Genomic DNA, 26,434 nt, shown 5'->3' with positions numbered 1-26,434 from the left:
TTCTTCTGCATTGTGGTAAGTATATAATTTTATTGGTTTCATTTCTAATTCTGTTTCCATTATTCCTGGCTTACTGTATATTATTTCTTTTTTGCATAACCACTTGGGCCCTGTCCACCACAACTCTTTCTGTTTCAAGTCCGCCAGCAGCATGCCTCGCGACCCGATGTCTGCAGGATTCTCTTCCGAAGCTACATGGAACCATCGATGTGTGTTTAAATTCTCTACAATTTCTACGACCCGGTTCGCCACGAATGTCTTCCATCTATGAGGATCACCAGATAGCCATGTAAGAACAATTGATGAATCTGTCCATGCATAGATGTTAGAAGTAGGTATGCGCATTGCATTTTCTATTTGCTTAAGTAACCTTGCTAATAACAGCGCCCCACATAACTCCAGGCGTGGTAGACACACGGTACGGAGTGGTGCCACTCTAGTACGGGCAGCTAATAGATTGGTGAATACTGAACCATCTTCCCTTTTCACACGAATGTAAGCTACCGCAGCATAGGCTTTCATGGAAGCATCGCTGAAACCATGAACCTGGATGTTTTCCATCTGTGTGCTTACTGTGTTTAGCCATCTTGGAATACCTATCTCTTTTACATGTTCAAAGTCTTCTCTTATTGTCAGCCAATCGTGTAACAGCGATTGGTTAATCTCGTCATCCCAGTCAATCGGTTCTAGCCATAGCCTTTGTATGAGTATCTTAGCCAAAATTAAGCTAGGGGCGATCCATCCCAGTGGGTCAAAAAGTCTTTGAATATCAGATAGTATGCCTCTCTTTGTAATACTGCTTGACCTTGCTGGTAAGTTAACCTTGTATTGAAATTGATCCGTGCCCAGGTTCCATATCAAACCTAGGGCTTGTACTTTTCCATCCAATTTAAAATCCAACTGTGCTCGAGATGTACGTTTGTTTGGTTCTATAGATTTCAAAAATTCAGCAGAATTGGATGACCGTTTTGATAATACAAATCCACCTTTCTGTAGAATATTATCTACTTCTTGTGCTCTCTTTATGGCTTCAGGAGCACTGCTCTCCCCCGACATTAGATCGTCCATGTAAAAATCTTCTTTAATAATTCGAACAGCCATTGGATGATTTCGACCCTCATCGTCAGCCACCTGGTGAAGCGTTCTTACAGCCAGGTGAGGGGCCGCCGCTGTACCAAATGTAACACGAAGCATACGATATTCTTTAATCGGGTCTGAATCATTCTCTCTCCACAAAAGGCGTTGATATCTTGCACTTGCACTTGCACTTGCATAGCAAACACGATGTAATCTCGATCTCATAAGTATGTTCCTTAAGTCCTCTTGCAGTTGCGGACTTACAAGCAATTCATCGTTTAGAGAAACGCAGTTGGAGCCCTTCGCTGAAGCATCAAATACTACGCGTGTCTTAGAAGTTTCTCTGTCTGCGTGTACCACGGCGTGATGAGGTAAGTATACTGATTTTTTCTCATTTATTTCATTCTTGGGTATTTCTTCCATGTAGTTAGCTTTTATGTATTCTTGCATGACCTTTGTATAATCTTCTTTCAGTTTAGTTTCTTTCTTAAATCTTCTTTCTAGCTGAAGTAACCTCTTTCTAGCTATTTCTTTCGTATTTCCATCAATCGAAATTAGATTCTTTGTATTAAATGGCAGCCTTACTAGATATCTTCCTTCACTATTTCTCGTATGTGTACTTTCATATATTGTTTCACATAGCTTTTCTTCCTTTGTTAATATTCTCTTTTTATCATTGTCTATTTCCCAGAGAGATTTCAACATATGATCTATATGGACTTGATGATGAAGGACCAGAAATGATTCATTTTCACGGTTATTATCGATTTCTCCGAAGAGAATCCACCCCAGGTTGGTTTCTTGGGCACATGGAGAACCTGGAGGGCCCTTAATAAGTGTTGGTTGCACAATCTGTGCATACTCTTTAACACCAAGAAGTAAGTCTATAGAACCTGGTTGGAAGTAGTCTGGATCTGCCAGGTTGAGTCCTTCTAGATGTGGCCAATGTGTGACAGTTACAGCTTTGGAGGGGATCTTCGTGGTCAACTGTTTACTCATAACATATGCTTGTATGTTGATTTCGAAGCTTGGATTCCAGCGGGAGCCAATCTTAAGTTGAACCACGTGATCAACATTAGTCCTAGTAGATCCCACCCCGATAATACTTCCTCTCGCTGATTGCCTGGTAAGTTTGAGCATTTGAGCCGCCTTCTCGCTTAAAAATGAAGCCTGCGAACCTTGGTCTACTAGCGCACGAAGAACAACGGTTTGGTTATGCTCGTTCCTCGTTAAAACCATCGCTGTGGCTAGTAGTGCTGTGCTTTGTTTAGTATTGTGATGTGACGCCACCATGCTATTAATAACCTCTTCTTTCTCTTCTACCCCGTGGTGAGATGCACTCGGTTGATTCCTTTCCTCAGTTTGTGCCGAGTCTTGATGGCGGTGGAGAAGAGTGTGATGCCGTCTTCTACATAAGCGACAGGACATTTGTAACTTACACTGGTAAGCAGAATGCCCAGGCACCAAACAGTTAAAACACAGATTGTTGGTCTTGACATAATCGGCTCTTTCTTTAGGTTGCAGTTTGGTAAAATTCTTACAATGACATAATGTATGTTTTTCTTTACAGAGCACGCAAGTTCTTTCATTTGGCTGTGACGTGGTGGCTGTGGCAGTTAGTAAGTGTGAACGTTCTCTTACAGGTTTGTCACGGCTGCTACAAGTCCCTGACACGGACAATACAAGTTCTAAGGTACGGTATGTTGACTGCAGGAAATCTTTTAAATTCTCCCAAGTTGGTAGTTCGTCCTCTGATTTTGAATAAGCTGTCTGCTCCCATTCTTTGTGAGACTCGGGGTCCATCTTCTGTATCACAAGGAATATAATTATAGGATCCCAGGAGGTCGTAGGTATATTTAAATTTTCTAAATTATTCAAACAATCTGTCGTGACGTCTAATAAATTTTTTAATTGATTTGCAGACTGAGAACTAATTTTCTTCTGATTAAATAATTTCTTCAAAACTGAGTTAATTATTAATCTTTTATTTCCATACCTTGACTTCAAAATATTCCATGCTTTTTTATAATTATTTTCCGTGACTTGAACAGGTTTTAATAATGTTTCTGCCTCGCAGCTGACTGTACTCTTAAGGTAATGTAACTTTTGTACGTCACTTAAAGCCGGGTTCTTATCCACTAAGGAGGTAAATAGGTCTTGAAACGTAGGCCAATCTTCATAGTTTCCAGTGAATTTAGGTAATTCGATTCTCGGTAACCGAACAAGGTTTTCGGTATCCGCAATAATCTTAGAATTATTTGGTGAGGACGTTAAAGTACTCGGCGCGGCTGCTTGTGTGAAAGATTGCAAAAGATCTTTTAAATCGGCTAACAAGACGAGATACAAATCTTCTAACACGAAGTAATCTTCATTTTGAAAATATGGTAACTCTTGTCTTTGTTCTTTCGGTGTTATTTTTACCAATTGTAGATGCGTTTGCTTAAACGTAGTGCAATATTCTTCGATACATTTGATTCTTGCTTCTACATAACCTCTTGTCAATCTGGCTTTTGAACATTTCTTTAAATTAATTTGAGTTTTGTTTAAGAGCGCAGCGGTATCTTCTAAAATAATCTAAAACGTTCAAAAGTTCATCCATAGTACCGTCCAACCAGAAAACGGAATAAAATTGTAATATTTATAAATTATGTATAAATTATTTGTCTTTAAATCACTGGAATGTGGATTACGGCTTACTGGAAAACAATATTTTCACTGGCCGGCGTCCATCTTCGATAGCTTGTATGTTCAAAAAAATCCGCTCGAATTTGACCAATATGAATGATGTAATTAAGGTTCAATTTGGTTTGCGTACTATCCGTAAAGAAAAACTGTGTGTGGTTGCAACGACATTTATTGTGCGACTGACTTAAATTTTGACAAGTAAAAATATCGTAATTAGCAAAGAGTATAAGGTTAGTAACAATAATCATTAATATTTCTCACCCCCACAAAGATTCTCATCATTAACGTCCCCGCAATTGGTGTAGGGAGTCCAACACTCATATAAATATTAGCCTATCCATTAATTACATGTATTTTCTACATGGATACCAAGCTTCAAGTCAATCGGACGCATGGTTCAGTAGTTATAACGGAACATCCGTAAAAACCAATTTAAATGTATATATTAGTATAGATAGAAAGTACCTCTCGTTCGGCTTCCTCGATGGCCTTCTTGAGCTTGTACTGCTGCAGGATAGCCTCCCGGCGCCGCGCCTGCTCCTCCTTCCGCGCCTGCTTGAGTTCCTGCGCGGCGTCCTCTCGCGCCCGCCGCGCCGCCGCCGCCGCCTCCGCACGCGCGCGCGCCTCGTCCGCGCGCTGGCGCCGTTGTAGCGACAACAACATTATGCGCTCCTTCTTGCGTTCCATTTCCTCCGCAGAGTTCTACAATTACAAAATTATCACTAAGCCTTTTTTATTTTTTTATTGTTTAAATGGGCGGACGAGCTCACAGCCCACCTGGTGTTAAGTAGTTACTAGAGCCCATAGACATTTACAACGTAAATGCGCCACTCACCTTGAGACATAAGTTCTAAGGTCTCAGTATAGTTACAACGCCTCCGCCCGTGGAAGTCAATCGTGAACATATTTGTTAAGTACGAATTTCATTAGAAAAATTGGTACCCGCCTGCAGGATTCGAACACCGGTGCATCTCTAGATACGAATGCACCGGAGGTCTTATCCTTTGAGCCACGGCGACTTCAAAATGATGTCAAAATGTTGGTTTGTTGTTTGCAATCATGTTCGGTCGAGTTTTTTTTTATTTTTATTGAAGTATTACTGGAAGTAGTATTGGTGGCCCGGAGGCCTTTCCAGTTTCACCAGGACAGGTGGGCGAGCAAGGCTCTGTCAAGAGGGGTGGGATTTGCTAACAGCTGCCCGAGCGCCTCCGAAGAAGACCTAACAACTCAAGAGTAGCTGGGTCGAGTTTTACTATTTGATTTGAAGTTAAACTTTCAATATAAAGAGTAACTATTCGAAATAATTCACGTTTACAAAAATGTAGCGGGGCACTCACGGGATCCGGGTTCATCTCTCCGATGAGCAGGGCGGCCGCGGGCTGCGGCGAGCTGGGCCGCGCTCGCTCGGGGGAGGGGGAGGGGGCGCGGCGCGGGACGCAGGGCTCCTCGTGCGCGGGCACGCGGTCGCCCCACGCCGCGCCGGGACCGCGCTCGGGGCTCGGCGCTTCGCTCGACCTCTCCTTCTTCGGGGACATTCGCTTCGGCCGGAGCGGGGGCTTCGCACGCTTCGGCTGTTCGTTATCGAACGATATGTAAAAGCCTTTCTCGTTCTCGGGGAGCTCCTCCTGCTGGAACGAGTTCCTGGCGAGCGTGGGTCGCGTGGGGGAGGGGATGCGGTAGGTGCGGGTGCCCGACGAGATGTTGAGGCGCGCGATGCCGTGCCGCAGTGCGTCGTCTTCCGCGTTCCCAATGAACGAAATGTTCTGCGGCTGCATGTCGTCGGGCGGCGGCGGCGCTGGGGAGGCTTGCCGCTGATGTAGTTGTTGCGGTTTAAGCGGCTGTTGTTGCTGGTGGGAGTGTTGCTGATGGGTGTGATGTTGGTGTTGCTGTTCGCTGACCACGTAGCTGAGGTGATTTTGTGTGTCGTTGCCGTTCTGTTGGGAATAGTGGACATGGAAGGGTTGCGTAAACCCTTGCGGAGTCCAGCTCCGTTCCACGGGGGGCTGCGGAGAGGCGGAGGGGGAAGGAGAGCGCCAGGTGCGGGGCTCCGGCTCTCTCTGGTACTGCGGCTGACTTTGTTGATGTAACTGGAAAACACCAAATTTAAAATTAAATTACTTAATATTATTTTCCACTCCCTGTTGTTCTGACTTACGCATGCTAAGATTATCTTACCTCCACCACAACGTGTGTTTATGTGCAGTGACAAGCTTCAAAAGCTGTTTGATGTTTGAGTTATAAAAATGTATCAGCAGTTAAGAACAAAAACCTTGAGGTATATTTTTGATTGTATTGTGGATGGTAGATTACCTTAATAAAGTCTATATTGTATTGTGTGTGGGTAGAGCGAGTGCGCGGAGTACGGACCTGCCAGCCGCGGTGCTCCTGCTCGTGCTGGTGCTGCGCGTGCTGCGCCCACGTGCGTCGCTGCGGCGGGGGCGGACTGTCGTGCAGGTAGAACTGTTGCCGACTGTACTCGTCCATGTCGCGGTACTGCGCCGGATAGTACTGATCTCGCACGTCCCGCAGATCCCGTTGATCTCGCACGTCCCGCAGATCTCGTTGATCTCGCTGGTCCCACATTTCCCGCTGGTCCCGCAGGTCGCGCGGCAAGTGCGGCGTGGATCCGAAGCCGGAGAGGGGGGAGCGAGCGACGTTGTGCTGTGAGCTGAACTGGCTGTGCTGCAAGTGCGACGCGACGGTCAGCGTGCGAGCGCTCACCCGACGACGCAAGCGCGAGTCGCTCCCGGTGCGTGTTAAGTGTAACGTGCGGTGAACCGTTTATATACAGTGCGATCGTGTCGAAACATACGATACAGTAATTTTATTTTGTGAATGACGCCGTTCTTGTTCGTACACATTCTCGATTTATTTAGTAATCTTTGAACTGCTGCTCCGAGTGCGTTATGTGCAATCGTTGTTTAACAATGAAAATTAATAATTCGGAAATAACAAAAAAAAACATTTCACACTCTCCATCCCAAATTTTAGTGTGGGTTAGATTCGACAAACATTACAAAACGATTGTATTAAAACGTAAAAATCTTGATGACTAAAAGTAAGTAATTACAACATGGACAAAACTAGATATTTTTTAAACAAATTAAAAATTAATTCCATGTAATATATAGGTTATACATATATATATATATATATATATATTTATATTAGTAAAGCACAATCTTTTCTTGTACGTGGTAGTGTTTAAATTCTATTGAATTATTCCGAAAAGGCATGCACGCACGCAACATCCGCGCACGCATTATCGGCGTACGCACACGCACTATACAATGTTCGGTACGTACCAGCTGTGGAATGTTTGGTTGGTAGTGTTGCTGGTAGGGCGCCGGCGACGGCGGCGGCTGCGACTGCGGTACAAGCTGTGGTTGCGGTTGTTGCTGGAACAACTGCTTCGCCTGAAACAAAACGGAATCATTGCCAACACATTCTAAATACGGTTTTAAAATGTACAACAATAATTTTAAAACGTACTCAATTTGGAATTTGATTGTTTTTTTTCGATCCTGACTCAAAAAGTATGAGATATAACATGGAAATATATTTTTATAAAAATTTAAATCAACAATAAAAAAAAAATCAGATCAGTTTTTGAAACTATATATCGAGGGGTGAAAGGCTATTTGATTTAAGCGACATTTTTGCAACATTACAGGGGAGCCATTTAAATTTTATAATTTGGAAAAAATATCATAAAAAAAAACTGCTTCAGCTATATACTGTATTTAAATAAGATAAACTTAATTCAAGTTCATTTAAAAATACCCAATAAAATGGAACTTCAATTACAAAAATGAATGCCGCGTATTAAGCGAAATGTCGCTTAAACCAAACTTTCACACCTAGATATATTTTATGCTCTAAAAGGACAACCAAATAACGTTATTTTTATTCAACATTTGTGACATAAAAGTCAACTTAACAGTCGTATGTCTTTAATCTTTTGCGACATATTAATAAAGAAATCTCAAATACCCTTCAAACCAAACGACACAAATAAACGGACCGTTATCTGCGTTCAGTTTTGACTTCAGCGTTTACCTGTTGATGCTGGTGTTGCTGATGTTGCTGATGCTGCAACTGATTCTGTTGGTTCGCTAACCTCGCTATATCGCTTTGTATATCTTGCAGGCTCGAGTTCATTCTGTAGGCATTGACATTGTCAATATGTTTAGCCATTTATTAATGTTTAAAAAATAATAATTTAATACTAGCATAGCATTTAACGACTTGTCTAAGTCAAAATAATGACGAAAATAGTGCGCATTGTCTTCATCAAATAAAACAGAATTTTATGGTAACAATGTGGTAACTTTACAGTACTTTAAATAAGCTGTTGAGTACCAATGTCGAGATTTTTTCAACGCGTTCATATTATCGTTATAATTACAGAGAACAAAATTTTAATCAAAATTAATTAGATTTTTATTAACTACATTTGTAAAACTGAAATGTTTAAAAATTTTCCAGCTTATTAGTTACGCAATGTATTTCTTTTTATACTAAAAACACAGCACTTGCCAACCCTGCCCCTTTTTAGCTTTCAATGTAATTATAGCACAATTCCTGTGAAAAATCATTCAAAAACTCTCTAGCTCTCTCCTAAATCTATAAGTGTGACGTCATATGAGCGTATGATGCAGTAGTACAGTCCGACATGTCGTGCGACAAGCGCGAAGCCGATACATCCAAGCAATACATGATTCTAACCTTAAACTAGGACACATGGTACACAACCAGGTTCTCAAGTCCGGCATCCGTGCCCGGAGCGCCGCGTCACTTCAACGACCAAACCAAAAACGTTTATTTAGTTTCAGTATTTAACTTCAGAACGTTAATCAATCTGACAATACAGAGTGCTTTAGTTTTTAACGTTCTAGATAGCGTAAAAGTTAACTCAGATTTGTATGGCGTAGCCTCGACGACCCATCGGTCGGGCGTCCTCGGGGTGGCGCCGCGTGTCTGGTTGTAGTGTTGACCGCGGGAACCCCCCTACTCTGAGCGGGTTTTGACCCCGGCCGGAGATCGGACGTCGGGTGTAAGAGTGCAGGGTAGGGCCCTAAAATTCTTTGGGCCCGTGGTCTGCTCCCAACAGCTTTCAGATCGTCAAGTCCCACATACCCCGCGCGCCCCCTAGGCGCTGAGACCTCGTAGGAGATTCGGCACCAGGCCAAAAAAAAAAAGATTTGTATGGCGTTGAAACGTTCGCCTACGTTTGCCGCTAGGGGCGCTGTTCCAACTGCATACGAATTTGAGTTAACTTTTACGCTATCGAGAGCGTTAAAAAACTCGCACTAAGAACAATGCTCATAAGTCGAGTTTAAACAGATTAAATTTGTATCAAACAAAATTGACTACATAAGAAATGTATATTTTATTATCAGTTGTATTATCTATACACAAATCGAATAGTCATGTGCCTATATAGAACCTCACGATCATCTTTAAGCTTCACCAATGCTGTTTGTCCTACGTTTCAATACCATAGTTATCTATTCAGAACAACAACCATGCAGCTATCACTAAGCGAACATTATCAGTAGTACAATACTTACTTGGCTATCGACTGCTGGTATTGCTCTAAGACCACGTTATCGACAGATTGACTCGGCGGTTCAACAACCATGTCCTGAGGGATCGCACACAGAGCATTAAGGATAAGCAGTAAAAGAAATTTAACAAAAAAAAATAGACATAACATCCATGAAATATATACTTAAAACTATTTGGTACATTTGGTACGCGTAACTCAACTTAAAAAGTAACTTGAAAGTTTCAAATTAGAACTTGTGTTAACATTAACAAGGGTCGAATTTTTAGTGCTCATCGACCTCAAAAATCAGTTTTCCTTTGAGGCGATCTCTGAAGAAACTTTGCGAATACCTGCTATAGATAAACAGAATATATATTGGCTACTACTAATATATAATAATCGTATGACACCTCTTAATATCCGACATTCATCTTTGTAATGAAAGGTGCATTTTATTGGGTATTAGCATCAACAGTTCGATTAATTGAACTTCAATTACTCATTTACTCTATTCAAATAGCTGAAGAAGTTATTTTGTTATGATATTTTTTTTAAATCTTAAACATTTAATAGCGCTCTTGTAAAGTTGCAAAAATGTCACTTAAACAAAACAGCCTTTCAACTTTCGTAATCTTCTAGAATTCATTATTTCATCCAGTTTAAATCACGCTTCATCTTTCAAATGATAAAAGATTCGATGAAGGTATTATGTAAAAAGTACGCTAATGACCGTTACAGCGACACGCGCACGTGAAGCTGTACCGTAAGTTATTTTCTTAATTTCAACCGACATCCAGACTGATGACGCATGCGTTATTATTGAAAACATGCCTCATTTATTTCAAACAAAACGTTTACGACCCGTAAGCAATTCGCATACAATATGTAAACGATGTGTTATAAATATTCACGCACACAAAACAAACGATTATAAATCCAACACCGCTACATGATCGTAAAACACAAACACAAATAACACACAATAAAAAAAAACTGCTGTCACGTCTGGCAACACTGTGAAACGTTAATGATTTTTCTTGGCAACACATTGTGCTATTTGACAGGAATACTTGTTCGAATGGACTTTTTGGCGGGAACGCGAAGAGCGAAGTTGTGTGAATTGTTTTATTTTATCTATTTAGTGTTTCCTCAGGTTTAAATGTATAATAACGGTGGTTTATTAACTGTTTAATAACTGTGAAAGTACACAAATGTGGGAAAATGAAACTAAATCGCTGAACGTAGCTTCTCGGGATCCTTCCAAAAAGTCCACTGAAAAATTCTCAGTAAATAACCACCATTTTACTGAGATTATATTTCACCACATATCATCTTATTTCATTTAATTTCATGTCACTTGATTAATTGGAGTTTCTTTCGTTTTTTATTATTCATAAACTGTAAATAATTAAAACGGCGAATTATAAAAATCTTATTACTTGACGCTGGCTAATGCACAAACCGTGCCGGAGCCAAAAAATAGAAGAATAGAGAAGTATTGTTAGAATGGCGAAAGCTAACCTCGCGAGCTTATTTATGGGACCCCCTGCCGCCGATAAGTACGCAAATTTATAAATATTACGGGTTTTAAGGCTTCGTCAAAAATAACGCGTACTTAGCGCTGCGTTTTAACGTCGCGCTCTTTTCATGTCACACAAATTGACTAGATGAGCCCAACGCTCTCTCTCATAGTGCCTTTCTATAGCACTCTGAAAATTTAAAGTATTAAGATGTCGAGTGATTCAGATGTGGCATTGTACAATTACTATTTTAATACACATTCACTCGGACGCTAAAATAAAATTTGTAAAAAATTACAAGGCCTGACGTCAAAGCGTTCTAACGCCGCGATAGAGCGTTGCGTACTTACAGCGCTGGCGCTCTGTTTGAGAATATTACCATAGTAGTATTGTATTATTATAGATAGTATATTACCATTTGCCTACGTAGGATTTTAGAGTTTTTCGGTCACGTTGCGAGGAAAAAGGGTGACAATCTCGAAAAACTTTTCATCACCGGCAAAGTGAAAGGAAAGAGGCCTAGGTGGCGTAGTCCCATGCGCTGGTCCAATCAGATTAAGACGACTTTGGATTCCAGCATCAATGTCGCTATCCACTGCGCGGAGGACAGGAGTGAATGGAGGAACATAGTTCTAACAAAAGTGCTCAGTAAAGGTCACGATCCTCAGAACTGAGGAATACGACACACGGAGGGAGGAGGAGGACCATAGTACAACACAACTCGGCGTCATAACGCGCTGTTAGTTTAGCGTTCTGACGCGCGATAAGTACGCGTTCTGTTTGACGAAGCCTTTAGTTTTATTACACGGCGTTATTCCTTGAGGGTGTGGGGTCAGCCCTTAGTGGGGCGGGTGCGAGACTGACCTGCGTTAGTGCGGGTTCCTGCTTGGGCTCGTCCTCCGGCGGAGTGCGGGCGCCCTTGCCCTGCAACACGCGCGTGCACCCGACACCGTAACACAGAACATTCAACACGCGCACACGCCGTGACGTCACATCGGTATACAAAACGCCAGATCGCAAACTTACAAATACATAAACCAAACTAATCACAACTCTACTAAGAAAATTTCGTTCTTTGTCCTAACGTTTATACTAGGTTTTTCCGGTTAATTATTCACAAAAACGAAAATAAAATACCTTTTTTTTGTATAAAGTTTGCTTTTGTGATAGTTATAGTAATAATACTCATTTTTATTTATTTATAAATTTTAATACTTTCAAAAAAACCGCGCTATAAGAGTGGGGTGTTTACACTAGATGGCACTCGAGTCATAAACAACGATCAGGTGTTTTGTACAGGCCCAGAAAAACTTAAAATGTCACGAAAGTGTAAATACGATGCTGATGCATTTTGTTTCATAATATGTGGTCAATTTATTAAAGTTCAAAAGCAAACTGTTTCATGCCATGTATTTTTTTTTTCCGTCTAATATCGAAATTTTATACTTTGCAATCAAAGTCAAATTTGGTGTTGACCAGTGTTATTTTTAATCATGATAATTTTGAGATACCTATTTAATGAAAAATATATAGATAAATAAATAGTTATTGATTTAAACGCAAAAAAATTCTTGCCTTTCTCGTCAAACGTTTTGTATACCAATGAAACAAAACATGCCATCAGATACAATAGTACATATTTATAATTCGATAAATCCGTAGATGTGCTCTCTGATCACTAGGGAGATGCGGGGGTGAGGAGATCTGGAGTGGGACTGATACGTTTTGAAACTATTGCGGAATGTACATCGTTGTGAAATTCTGAACGTTGTTTAATTGCGCGATAAAATTGTCTAGTGATTGCCGAGAACTTTTAGGCAATGTTTTCGTAATTTACAATGATTCAAAGCTGCTTATCTGTAGAAAAGGCAACGCTAACTGCATCGTGTGATGGTAATGAATTAAATTTCATATAAAATGTAAGCGAGTGTAAGCGTGTGTAAAATATAACAAATTAATACAGAATATTTGAAACTTGGATTGGTCTTTAGTAGATATGTTTCGTAGGCGGTTTTCGAAGTGAAACTTCTTTAAGCGCGTTGAGAGTAAAACTTAACTCGCGACAGATCAATTACGGCTAGAGAAAATTGATACAATTTAGGAAGAGCGAAAATAGACAAAGAAGAAGAAGAAGAATTAAAAAAAGAAATCTATACAATTTAAAATTTATATGAAAGGTGATGAGATCGTTTCTCTTATACACAGCATTCCCTATTACAAGAGAAATTTTATGTAAGGATGAAAAATAAAGAAAACCACAGTACTACACACCGCAAAAGAAGTTTCACTTCTTTCACGTGCAGCAAGTTGCACGCGCACCGTTTAAAATAGATTTTGTTTAAGACAACATCAAATCAACATCATTAGTTATTTTTCAATACCTAATCCAAGACGATATTCAGTACAAATTTGAAAACAATATACTATTCGTAAATAATCGATTTGTGAAACTCTTTGATTCGATAATAGATGAACGTAAACTGTAAACAAAGGGTCTAATCTAATTAATTATATTCATTGTATTACAACCGGCCACTCACCAAAGAGGCCAACTGGTATTTCAAATATGCATCCTAATGGAATAAAAAAATATTATCACATATCGATTGTATTCAATTGACCATTGTTCGGAGTTACGGACGTGTTACTCATATTTGGTTGACTACAGTTGAATTATCGCGTGAAGTTATGTCATCTGTTTTCATATTAAAACAACTTTCTTTCATTCGTTAGCACAGAGTACAGTAGGTTAAAATGGTCGCAGAAGGTATTTGTTAATACTCGGTGAAATAGACAGTTAGTGGTACAAGATTGTTGAACTTAACTCTCAACTTTTAAAATATAAAGATCACAATCGTCTACGAAAACTTTTGCACACCAACTCCCTAAGTGTTATAATATGGGAAAATTAATTACCAAATGCATTCCTTAAAATATGGACACTAATATTAAACTAGGAGATATAAACAATTTTTCTTTCTTTGAAAAAAAAAAGAAGTTATTCAAAACTACCAGACGTTCTATTTGGAATTTGAATAGAGGAAGGTAATGAGCTCGCTGCGAGTGTGCAGGAGGCGCGCGTACCCTGGTGACGGCCTGCAGGAAGGCCTGGTGGCCGAGCTGCTGGCGCTGGCGGGAGAGCGCCTGCTCCGCGCGCCGCTTGTCCAGCTCGATGCGCCGCCGCTTCTCCTCCAGCTTGAGGCGGATGTTGTTGAGCTGCGCGGCCATGGCGCCGCCCCCTCCCGCGCCGCCCTCGCCCGCGCCCTCCTCGCCGTCTGCGCATACGCATCCAGATATACTACATTCTCATCTTTATATTTCAGAATAGTTAGAAATGAAAATTAAAAAATTTACAAGCCCATATATTTTTTTTATTTCATTTTTTATCGCCCGAGCAGGAAGACGATCATAAGGGCCACCTGATGGTAAGTGATTACCGTCACTCTTTTTTTTATGATTGAAGGATTACTGGTGGCCCGGATGCCTTTCCAGTTTCACCAGGACAGGTGGGCGAGCAAAGGCTCAGCCAGGAGGGGTGGGATTTGCTAGCAGCTGTCCGAGCGCCTCCAAGGAGACCTAACAACTCAAGAGCAACTGCTTCGCGAATGAATCTACTACCGGATCGGAATCGCGACCCGCTGAGAAGATCCGGCGAGAAACTCGCGGGCTGATGCACGGTCTAGGTTGCACGTCGACCTGTTTGTCGAGTTCGATGCGTACGGTTACCGGGGTAACCGTCGCTCATGGACGTCAGCAATGTCAGGGCCAGAGCCAAGCCGCTGCCTACCGCTAAAAAATACAAGTATTATAAAAAATACAAATTCGACATATTATTATATCAGTGTAGTTCGACATACTGAGTTGGTTCTCCTGCTGCAAGAACTGTTGCTGCCACGTCGTCGTGTTCAGCGGCGGCGTTGAAAACGTCGTGGTCTTCCGCCGGTCCGTCTGCTCCGACTCCACCGGACCGAACTGTGACGCGGCGCCTGGAAGCGGCCCACGCCCACACACGTTACTCGAGTTACAACATAAATTAGCATTGAAAATTCGAGGATATTTACAGATAATGGGAATATGTGGTCTGACAAAGCGTTATATTTAAAAAAAAAAACATATTTAGTAAAATGACAATATAAAATGCTAGTTTTGGTAATGGAAACAGTAATGCGTGATTAAGGAGGCACACGCTTACATTGCATACATTGAAAGCGACGAGCTAACGTGCAGTGAGGCCGACACCAGGGGGCTCTGGCGTCGACCAGTTGTTTGAAAACGTGACATCTCACGTTTTCAAACGATTCTCTAACCTGTCTGGTCACCGTTAGTCCTGATCTTGTTGAGATCGGCGAAGCTAGTCTTGATCGCTTCGCCGTCGGTGGCGTCCCTGTTATCGCTGAGGTAGAAGCCGCCGCCGCCGCCGCCGCCGTCCCCGCCGCCCTTGTACGTGAAGTAGTTGGCTGCGGGCGAGTTGACGGCGTCCGTGCTGCGCTGGCGGCGGAGCGGCGCGGGGGGGTCGCTGACCTGCGGCGGAGGCCGCTCCACCTTGAATCGTTCGTCGGGAGCGCCGTTGTAGTCGTCGAACAGTTGGAATGAGCCTCGGATGTCTTGTCGCGATGATCGCAGGGGTGGGTTGTAGCTGTCTAAGGGTCCTGCGAACGTTTTCAAAAATATTATAGTGACATTCAATTTGCTTTTAGTCGATTATTAATAACAAAAACTGTGAGATATCAAACCAATTCCTAAACGCATTCGATACCTGTCATTCTAAAATGTAGCTATCTCGCTCTTTACTCAACTTCCTTCTTGTCTTTTTCCTAAGTGTTCGGTTAAGTGTGCGCTCATATTAAATGATACTTATTAATTAATTAAGTTTTTAATCCATATACGAAAAAAACAATGTTAGTATACAATATATGACTGTATTCACCTCTCACTCACACACTTGTGAGTGCAAACATGAAATATCGTATATTTCACAATTATCGCTATAAGCTATGCGTGAATTTAATTATTAAATACATAATGTGATGTGACAAACAATATGTTCTAATTTCAACGTTCGTTCGCGCAAAATTAAGTTATATAAGTTTCGCCCTTTGTAGGACCACAACTCCGTTGCCATTAATGTAGTTTCAGAAATTTCGGTGTCATAATGAAGTGTTTATCTTTTACTAGCGACCCGCCCTCGCTTCCCTTCGGAAACTGTAATTTATTATTGATTTCTCCACTATTTAATGGATGTTATTATACATATATATAAAGCTTCCTCTTCAATCACTCTATCTATTAAAAAAAAAACGGTGGTCTGTAAAGTCGGTTTACTGACGATAGTTGAACGTGACAACGTCATAAAAAAATACTGACGGAATGGTTTCATTTTTCAGAAAAAAAAATAATTTTATTTGTCTGATAGATATTTTTTATGGATATAGAGTAGGAGGTAAATGGACATTATTAATAAATAAATATTGGACGAAAACATGTAAATGTGTTATTGTATAGCAGCTGTCCACGCGGATGCATCGCTCACTCAAGTAGGAGAGAGACAGATGTCGAAAGCTGCCGAACGCGAAGGCCGATTGTGCCTCTTTGTCGCTCGTTGCGCGCTCTCGCTTGCACTTCAAGCCTTAAATAGAACGCCTCAGAGCGAGGTAACGCCGCATGAGTCATGTTTTTTCGTGCGTGCAGCCGACTCCATCGAATTATAAGACGTTGTCACGTCAAAAAACCGCATTAAAATCCGTTGCGTAATTTTAAAGATTTAAGCATACATAGGGATAGAGAAAGCGACTTTGTTTTATACTATGTAGTGATAGTAAGAAATCAGTTAACTCGGCAACCTGCGGGCGCAGATATCTTCCTGACGTTGGTGACGATGGCCAGCTCCTTCTCGGGGTTCCGTCCGGCGAAGTGCAGCGTGTCCTGCGAGCCGCCGAAGTTCTCGACCGTGAGCTGGCTGTCGTCGGACACGGAGCCGCGCCGCGACCGCCGCCCCGCAAAGCTGTCCCGGCCCTCGCCGCGGGTGGGCCGCCCCGCCGGCACTATCGGACCCGCCTCGTATCCTGCGCCGATATCGATACTATTTGTTATATTCAACCTTTAGATTTCATGATAGACGGTATTTTCAAGTTTCAAAAATTAAATTTTTTAAGGGATTTTATGACCTGGTAACTGACACCTTTAAGTCAAATCTTATTTTAATTTATATTCATATTTTAAGAAAAATGATATTCTGAAGTGAAATGAAATGAAGATGATTAATTTGAGACATTAATCAACTGGGATGAAATGAAATGAGATGACATGTGAAATATAATCTCAGGAAAATGGTGGTCATTTACTAAGATTTTTTCAGTGGACTTTTTGGAGGATCCCGAGATGTGACGTCCAGCGGCTTTGTTTCATTTTCCCACATTTGTGCACTTTCACAGATATTAAACAGTTAATAAACCACCGTTATTACACATTTAAACCCGAAGAAACACTAAATAGACAAAATAAAACAAATCACACAACTTCACTCCTCGCGTTCCCGCCAAAAGTTCCCAAAATTAAAATCATCGATTTTGAGAACTACCCGAAACAAACAAAGCACTAATATTTGCATTCTCATCGTTAAGTTATATAATTAACTCTTAAATGACAGTCAACGAAAATGTTCAGTACGACATTTTTATTTTATTTTGCAATTTCAAAATTGAACCTTTTTTTTGTAGATTAAAAATAAAGTTTCATGACTTTCAAATGTTTCATTAAGTACAATAAATAAAGTTAACTGGTGGTAGGAACTCATGTGAGTCCGCACGGGCAGGTACCACCACTCCGCCTATTCTTGCCGTGAAGCAGTAATGCGTTTCGGTTTGAAGGGTGGGGCAGCCGTTGTAACTATACTGAGACCTTAGAACCTATATCTCAAGGTGGGTGGCGCATTTACATTGTAAATGTCTATGGGCTCCAGTAACTACTTAACACCAGGTGGGCTGTGAGCTCGTTCATCCATCTAAGCAATAAAAAAAACTGGTAATTTTTTTCAATAACCTCCCTTCTATATTTCCTGTATTTCACAAATACTTAATTTGTTTGTTTCCTAAATTAAATTCCACTTTTTTTCGGTCGGAACTATATAGCAGCCATATATGTAGCTTTGTATTGCTAAATATTATGTTCAACTTAAAAGTTAAGCAGTTCGTTACCATTGTCGTCGTCCCTCCTGGCTAGGGAGGCGAGCGTGGTGACCGCCTTGCCGCGGTGCACAACGAACTGATCGCGTTGCGGGCTACAGCTGCGCCGCTCGGGCGTCGAGCTGGCCGAGCGGCGGGGCGCGGGCCGCCCGCTGCACGCCGACGGCGAACGGGGCACTGCGTTACGTCACCACCATTACAATGCCGTACACATACAATAACACTAGTCTATCTGTTGATATTCGAAATTAGAAATTCGAAATTAGAAATTCGAAATTTAAATTAATTATCTATTTGATTTTAAATCGTTTACCTAATCGTCTTTCCGGAGCACTGCGTTACGTCACCAGCATTACAATGACATACACATACAATAACACTAGTCTATCTGTTGATATTCGAAATTCGAAATTTAAATTAATTATCTACCTACCTATTTGATTTTAAATCATTTAATCCTCTTTCAAATTCAGTAAGAGAACATAATATTGTATTTCTTCAAGGATTCTATAATTATTTTAATGAATTTTTCCACATTTCTAAATTTTACTATACAAACGTTTTTATATTGACATGCCAAAATAAAAACACTGTGGATTTATTTTTAAAAGCGTCATTAAAATGACTGGGTAGTTACTCTATTTTAAGGGTTATTGAGGTAGGTTAAGAAAATCTTTACAATTACTTAAAATCTAACGTTGGTGATAAATATGATGATAATCTAAGAAATATAAAACAAACATTAACGAAAATCTACAAAAAAAATACAGAACTACATGGTAGCGAAAACACGTAAACGACAACAAATACAGTTCTTTCAAAAACCGAAATAAAAAACCTTAAGAATAGATGTAGATTTTAGCGGTAGGCAGCGGCTTGGCTCTGCCCTTGGCATTGCTGAAGTCCATGGGCGACGGTAACCACTCACCATCAGGTGGGCCGTATGCTCGTCTGCCTACAAAGGCAATAAAAAAAAAAAAAAAAAACATTTTGCTAAAATTGCTCGCCACTGAGTAAAAAAAATATTTGGCTCTCGACCGCTAGTTTCATATTTTAGAGCAAAAAAACTTCAAGAAGTCATACTCTGCAATAATCTTTGTTTATCTGTAGTAATATGGTCGCATTTAATACATTAGAAATAGTTAAGATATGAAACGTTCTATTTAACAAATATATTTTGCCTCTAATGTAAATGAAAAGCTATCGTATATGTACCACTTAAGCGATTTGTCAACCTTTTACCTCTAATGTCGAGAAATTAAAAACAAAGCAATTTGTCACAACTTTAATAAAATTATTGTAATATTACTTCTCTACTTTGTTTTAGGTTACGTATTAAATTTATTATTACTTCGCTTTGGAAAACTAAAACAATTTTAATGCGGTAATTTTTTTACGTGTTTTTTTTCCGGTTACGCTATTCTGATTTACTTCTGTGTTTTTTTTTTAAACTGATTTTAATGGCATTACTATGCGTGACATATTATAATTAAAAACTAGTGATGTGCTCACGCGTTGCGATCGAAAGGATTGGGTAATTATTATTGTTCACAAAAAAGATATTTATAATACTACGGCGAGCAATACCATATTAAGCAATGAAAAATGCAGAACAGCATTTATCAACTGTTATATTAATCGTGTGACAACACTACCGTAACTACGAAATAATATCGATGAATATACTTTAAAAAAAAGTCTTGGGAGTCATATGGACATAACGTCAACGACTCCTACTGTATAGACTCGTTAATGAGAAAGTGCGTCCAAAAAAAGCTTATCCATGCAAACCCAGTTTATAAGCAAAATAAAAGCGTATCAGGTTAACATATATTATTATAATTAAGAATATCTATACAAAAGTAAACAGACGACAAAGGTACAGAAAGCAGAGCATAGAAAAAACAGAGGTGGTATATAAAAATTAAATGTGTTTAGAGACACGCAGAACAAAAAACACGTTCACACACAGACACACACAGCAATAAAACAAAACTGCAAACAGCCACTACTCGTCTTCGTCGTGAATAAGCCAGAAATCAGTGTATCTAAGTAAATAACTGAACTGAATTGAAGGGTTTGATACTAGTTTAGACGTCATTTAAAATATAGTGAGAATCGAGAGTCAAGGGATTTTTTTTAGAAATACATAGTTATTTTAACTGTACAACTGATTAAGTAAAAGAAAATGAATGTCCTTTTTTTATAGCTTAAATGGTTGGACGAGCTCACAGCCCACCTGGTGTTAAGTGGTTACGGCGACCCATAGACATCTACAACGTAAATGCCGCCACCCACTCTGAGGTTTGAGTTCTAAGGTCTCAGTAGAGTTACAACGGCTGCCCCGCCCTTCAAACCGAAACGCATTACTGCTTCACGGCAGAAACATAATTGCGCAAATTATAGTTTTGCAGGTTTGATTTTTACCACACGATGTTATTCCTTCACCGTGGAAGTCAATCGTGAACATTTGTTAAGTACGTATTTCATTAGAAAAATTGATACCCGCCTGCGGGATTCGAACATTGGTACTTCGCTAGATACGAATGCACCGGACGTCTTAACCTTTAGGCCACGACGACTTCGCCGTGTGCGGCGAGTCCATATAAAATGTGTAAAATTTACAGGAAATATGGCGGTGGCGGCGTCTTATGGTTGTGGCCGGTGGCGCGTGTGCGGCGACTCTAAGGGAAAATGAACGTTCACTAGAGTAGTAGTGTATGTGTGTAGTGTCGGTGTATGTGTGTAGTGTCGGTGTGCGTGTGTAGTGTGTAGTGTCGGTGTTGTGTGTAGTGTTGGTGTATGTGTGCAGTGGCGGTCGGCGCGTGTACCTGCGAAGGGCACGGCGTGGTGCAGGTCGTGCGGCGGGCGGTCGGGGCGCAGGTCGGGGATGGGCGAGGGCGCGGGGGCGGGCAGGGCGCGGCGCGGCCGCACGCCGTGCTCGTTGCACGCCTCGCGCTCTGCGCACACCGCACCGTCACTACCGCCACGCGCTACCCACGCGCGACCCGCATCGCACACATTTGTACACCAAGCAATACCATCCATCACCGTCTCGATGCAACCGACACACATACCTACTCATAATCACCAATCACTCTTCGATGCAACCAGCACACTGTTGAGTCTCTATATCGGGCAAGGATTAATAAGACACGTGTTCAGTTAAGTGACGTATATTGGGATTACAACCTAACGTGCTATCGACAGCCCGACAATCCCGAGACTGACGTAGCATCATTGCAATATAATTACCCCTAACACATACATATAATTATTGGTTGCTATGGGGACATTTGTGGTCCCTACAACACATACAAACCAACACAATCATTCTTCATCAACAGAAACGATAAATAAAAACTCTCACACAAAACATGTTCGAAAGACATGTCTGTCTCGCGTTTGTTTAGCCCAACTAAATAAAACTTCACATATTTATCTCGAATTTGGCACGCCCAACAAATTTCACAATCGCCAAAACACAATCCCAACACAATCAAAAAAAGCACACCATGATTCTCTTATACCAAATCCTTGTTACGCGTACAGACATAAAACTTAATTCAATGTTTGTACAATTTACAGGATGCGTAAAACGGAACGTGATAATTGAATTGTTCGACATAATTCACAAACACGTGAATGTTTTCGATCACCCTGTCTTGACTCGGCGTGTTCGATGCGAAAAAAAAACGAAACTGTCCAATAACGTTTATCGAGTATAAGTAGTAGTAGTGAAGCGAACAGCCTTCACTGAACATAGTGTTGTTGTCACTTTCTGTGAGTGTTCTTAGTGCGAGTTTTTTGACGTTCTCGATCGCGTAAAAGTTAACTCAAACTCGTATGGAGTTGGAACAGCGCCCCTAGCGGTAAAACTTGGAGTTAAAAAACTCGCACTAAGCGAACAGAACTGTTTAATGTTGGTCAGCAACTCTATACACGATATAATGAAGCTCGTTAATAACGTTAATATAAATCGTTGTAAACTCGCGCAATAAAAGCGTCAAGCATCATACGGCGCAAGCAAGACAGGGCGACAAGAAACCAAACTGCAGCTTCGCCAATCTGAGCCGCTTCCTAACTTAACTTACCGTCGAAGACCTCATTAGCGCAATGCCAGACTTCAAAAAAAAATACACGGATAACAAAAAAAAATCATTCAACAGCCGAAAATTTTTATTACATATTTTTTTTTAATAGAAAGGAAACGTAAGCATTACTTATTACCGCGTCCATAAATATTATACTTTTTTTTTTTAATACTAATATTAGTATGCGTTTTTGATATTATGACCACATACTCCCATCGAGTCTAGCATGCAAGAGCCGGGACGAGGATCACGGACTGGACTGTTTAGATCAGACAATTATCTCGTGTACTCACCGCTTCCCGGGCACTTTACTGATTTGACCGGATGAACTTCTAGCACGTTGAACAGGTCGGCGAGCATCGCTACTAAATTTTGTTTCATTGACCTGAAATATTTTAAAAACACATTTTAATATATTAATTTATTTGTACTAAAATTCTCAAGCATGAATCATTCCAGTTCTGAAATTGAAACAATATATTTAGGTGGTAGGACCTCTTGAGAGTCCGTTCGGGTAGGTACCACCACCCTGCCTATTTCTGCCGTGAAGCAGTATTGCGTTTCGGTTTGAAGGGTAGGGCAGCCGTTGTAACTATATTTGAGACCTTAGAACTTATATCTTAAGGTGGGTGGCGCATTTACGTTGTAGATGTCTATGGGCTCCAGTAACCACTTAACACCAGGTGGGCTGTGACCCCGTCCACCAATCTAAGCAATAAAAAAAAAGTTTTTGTCTTCAATTATAATTTAAAAGTCATCGTGTCCTAAAGGATAAGACGCCCAGTCTAGCTACGCATGTCGAGCGATGCAACTGTGCCGGTGTTCGAATCCGGCTGGCGGATACCAATTTTTTAAATTAAATATTTTATTGACACGCGTTCACGTTAAGCTTCCACGACGAAGGAATAACATCGTATGATAAAAAGACATAATGCGCTGGTAGTAATCCCACACGGGTGAGCGCCCACCATCTGACTTGGTTCTACTGTGAAGAAGTTGTTCGTTCCAGTTTGTAGGCTTAAAGGTAGATGACGTCATTCATATTATGACGTCTACTGACCCTAGTAAACCCACCACAATAATATTTTAAAAATATATTTTCTTGTTGAGCAACCTACGCAGTTGTACTCGGTGTAATGTGCCATACGGGCGGAATACGCACCCTCTCATGTAAGTGACGTCTTCGGGCATCATGTGGAATATGTTATGAGGCAGGTAGTTGGCGCAGAAGTCGTGCACCAGCATCAGGTTGTGCAGACAATCCTGTATCGAAGCGACGCGGCCCACCCGCAGCGCAGAGCGAGGCAACGCTTCGGGACAGTAGAACGACACTAACGCCGCCAGGGATGTGCCTTCGCACAGATCTTGGAGACTGGACACCGTCGGCACGGGCGGTGTTGATTCCTGTATTTAAAACAAACACCAATCAGATACCGCCCCAACAAATGCTCTGTAGAAAAAGGCAACGAGTGCGTAGTCATGGCCTAAAGGATAAGACGCCCGGTGCACTCGTGTGTAGCGATGCATCGGTGTTCGAATCCCGCAGGCGGGTACCAATTTTTGTAATGGAATACGTAGTACTCGACAAATGTTCACGATTTACTTCCACGGTGAAGGAATAACATCGCGTAATAAAAATCAAACCCGCAAAATTATAATTTACGTAAATACTGGTGTATTACCACCACTCTGTCTGTGTCTGCCATGAAGCAGTAATGCGTTTCACTTTGAAGGGTGGGGCAGCCGTTGTAACTATACTAAGACCTTAGAATTCATATCTCAAGGTGGGTGGCGGCATTTACGTTATAGATGTCTATGTGCTACGGTAACCACTTAACACCAGGTGGGCTGTGAGCTCGTCCCATCTATGCAATCTAAAAATAAAGTGTACTGATTCACTGTCCATGTCCTTGTAATTACTTTAAGTATCTTCTCAGTGGTATTCTGATTTGGTTACCTCAGCTTTGTTGAACGCAGCGCAGGCCGCGTTGACCCAACACAGGATACCCGCCTCGTGGGTGGAGGCCGAGTTGATGGGCGGCAGCGTAGCCCCGAAACGCTGCGCCGCCGCCCACACGCGGTCCGCGGTCACAACCTCTCGAGCGTACAGCTTCATCAGAGCTTCGATTACGACCATGTGCGCGCCCTGAAACCCGAAAAGCAACTTTATAAACGGACGTAATTTATGTTTAGTAGGGTTCGCAAAAAAATACTTAGTGTTTCCAGTGTGCTTAGTGCGAGTTTTTTAACGTTCTCGATAGCGTAAAAGTTACCGCAATTTGTATGGAGTTGGAACGTTTGCTTACGTTTGCCGCTAGGGGCGCTGTTCCAACTGCATACAAATTTGCGGTAACTTTTACGCTATCGAGAACGTTAAAAAACTCGCACTAAGCACACAGGAAATTGATTGCGAGTGTATAATAGAGAAACTTACTAATTAAGAGTCTGCCCTATCTTTCATCAAAATCTTCTGATCTTCGGTTTTCGCGAGTTGAAAACATAATTTAATATCACTTTTACGGTTTAATACTGTGTTTATTATTATTTTAATTTTGTTTTAATCTTTCGCGCCTATCTGCTTAACTGTATACACTATTATTTAACGGGTTCTTACAAGAATTTCGTGTTGGCAGTTACTATTACTACATAGTGTAGAACCCGTTATATTAGTACGTACATGCCATTACTGTTTTAGTGTTCAAAGAGGAAATTCGGAATGAATTTCGTGTTAACTTTTTAACGACTTTTATTGATCTTTCTGATTCTGCGCTCACAAAAATATTTTTACGAAATAAAAAACGTTAAGACAATTATCAAATATCCTTTCATTTAAAGTAAAAACAAATTTGTTTATAATGAAACATAATTCTGCGATATCAAACATCAAAAATACAACAATAATAATATTGAAAATCTTAAAAACTGTAAATTAGTCATAGTATACATTTAAAGATGTTACAAATATTAAACACAATGCCTCCCAAACCTCTTATTTTATTTTATTCCCAATAATTAAACCATTAAGATAAGTAGTATGTTATTACTTTGCTGATAAACAGAGAACACATTTTTATGAAGAATCTAATACAGAACCACAAAGATGCGTGCAGAATATAAACGATATATGAAAATATACCATATCTAAAACACTTCCTTATACCAATTAATAAAAAGACGATTATACCTTGCACATCGAATCAAATATATGTCTTTATTTTCGTTTCTGATGAAAACGGAATTATAATCCGTATAACAAAGAATGTTCTTACGTGTGTATAAATAAACAAAGAGAGCATACATATATTATGTACGTGATACAGTGATGTAACGCCAAATCTAGATAGGCAATTTATCATTGTCGAAAAACGAATCGATATCGACCGAATCAATATAGTAAACTTAAAACAAAAATCCATATTAATATTAGAAATTTGAATGTGTGTATGTTTGGACGTTTTGTTATTCCATCACGCAAGAATCGCCAAGGGGATTAGGATGAAAATTCCGCTACGGACACTTTATAACCTGGATTAACGCATAGGTTACTTTTAATGGTGAACGACATGACCCAGGTAACACCGAGTATACGAGCTATAAAAAAACCCGACAGTTTATTCGCTGACTGGATTTTATTTACGAATGGACTTATAAATCGATCGATTTGGGCAGAATGTGACGTAATTTGTTAGAAATGGATATCAAAATTAGGTTACGGTAACTGTCTATGCTTTAATGTTTGTCTTTATGTTATTAAATAAATGACTAAGTTATTATCCGCCATCCGCCAACCAATGTTTCTTTTTAATAAGCAATTCTTTGTTCTCGTAAAATGCAACGCGTTATATTAATTCTAAATTATCAATTTAATGCGAGCGATTACTAGATGTTCGTCTAGTATATTTATAAAATTAACGTAGGGCCGTCCGAGGATTTTACATGATAAACACTTTACTCAAATATTCTAAGATATGTGAACGATCTTCAGAACTGCATTGAGCTACTGTCACGAATTCCTCATCGACGCTATCATTATCATAGTTAACGACTCCTCCAACTAATACCTATTATGCCTTCAGTTTCCAAGAAACCCGGGCGACCGGAGAAATATCACACACTCCACTTCATTAAGATCAAGGCAAGGAAATAGAACGCACTTTTATATCACGTGACAAAACTTTACACATATATCGTGACGACATAATTCATTAAACATTATTATTACTTACATATTTCTAAATTTTTTTTATACAATAGTTTTTTGTGGTTGCCACAATACGGGCACCACCTTAATCTAGTTAGTTTTTCGTATAGTTTTGCCACTACTAA

General features: G+C 40.5%; 1 protein-coding gene across 27 annotated transcripts in view; it reads right to left on the bottom strand.

The window, feature by feature from the left end:
- Patronin (calmodulin-regulated spectrin-associated protein patronin) overlaps nt 1-26,434 on the bottom strand; it is a 75,834-nt gene that overhangs the window by 13,200 nt on the left and 36,200 nt on the right. For 10 of the 27 annotated variants that reach the window (XM_089727164.1, XM_089727165.1, XM_089727161.1 and 7 more), the window contains exons 4-21: nt 24,066-24,254; nt 23,271-23,512; nt 22,402-22,493; nt 20,846-20,974; nt 18,027-18,191; nt 16,674-16,895; nt 15,141-15,482; nt 14,691-14,819; nt 13,918-14,108; nt 13,374-13,406; nt 11,698-11,757; nt 9,336-9,409; nt 8,491-8,559; nt 7,822-7,924; nt 7,068-7,178; nt 6,130-6,444; nt 5,100-5,849; nt 4,228-4,464 (exon numbers count right to left, since the gene is read on the bottom strand). In XM_089727164.1, coding sequence (XP_089583290.1) covers nt 4,228-4,464; nt 5,100-5,849; nt 6,130-6,444; nt 7,068-7,178; nt 7,822-7,924; nt 8,491-8,559; nt 9,336-9,409; nt 11,698-11,757; nt 13,374-13,406; nt 13,918-14,108; nt 14,691-14,819; nt 15,141-15,482; nt 16,674-16,895; nt 18,027-18,191; nt 20,846-20,974; nt 22,402-22,493; nt 23,271-23,512; nt 24,066-24,254 — 3,453 coding nt within the window. The remainder of the gene's footprint in view (nt 1-4,227; nt 4,465-5,099; nt 5,850-6,129; nt 6,445-7,067; nt 7,179-7,821; nt 7,925-8,490; nt 8,560-9,335; nt 9,410-11,697; nt 11,758-13,373; nt 13,407-13,917; nt 14,109-14,690; nt 14,820-15,140; nt 15,483-16,673; nt 16,896-18,026; nt 18,192-20,845; nt 20,975-22,401; nt 22,494-23,270; nt 23,513-24,065; nt 24,255-26,434) is intronic. The other 17 variants (XM_028180287.2, XM_028180293.2, XM_028180288.2 and 14 more) reach the window with 10 other exon arrangements.

This window comes from Bombyx mandarina, chromosome 04, assembly GCF_030267445.1.
Source record: "Bombyx mandarina strain Sakado chromosome 04, ASM3026744v2".
NCBI lineage: Eukaryota > Metazoa > Arthropoda > Insecta > Lepidoptera > Bombycidae > Bombyx > Bombyx mandarina.
The sequence above is the reverse complement of the archived record's forward strand: the minus strand, read 5'-3'. Positions and strand labels throughout refer to the sequence as shown.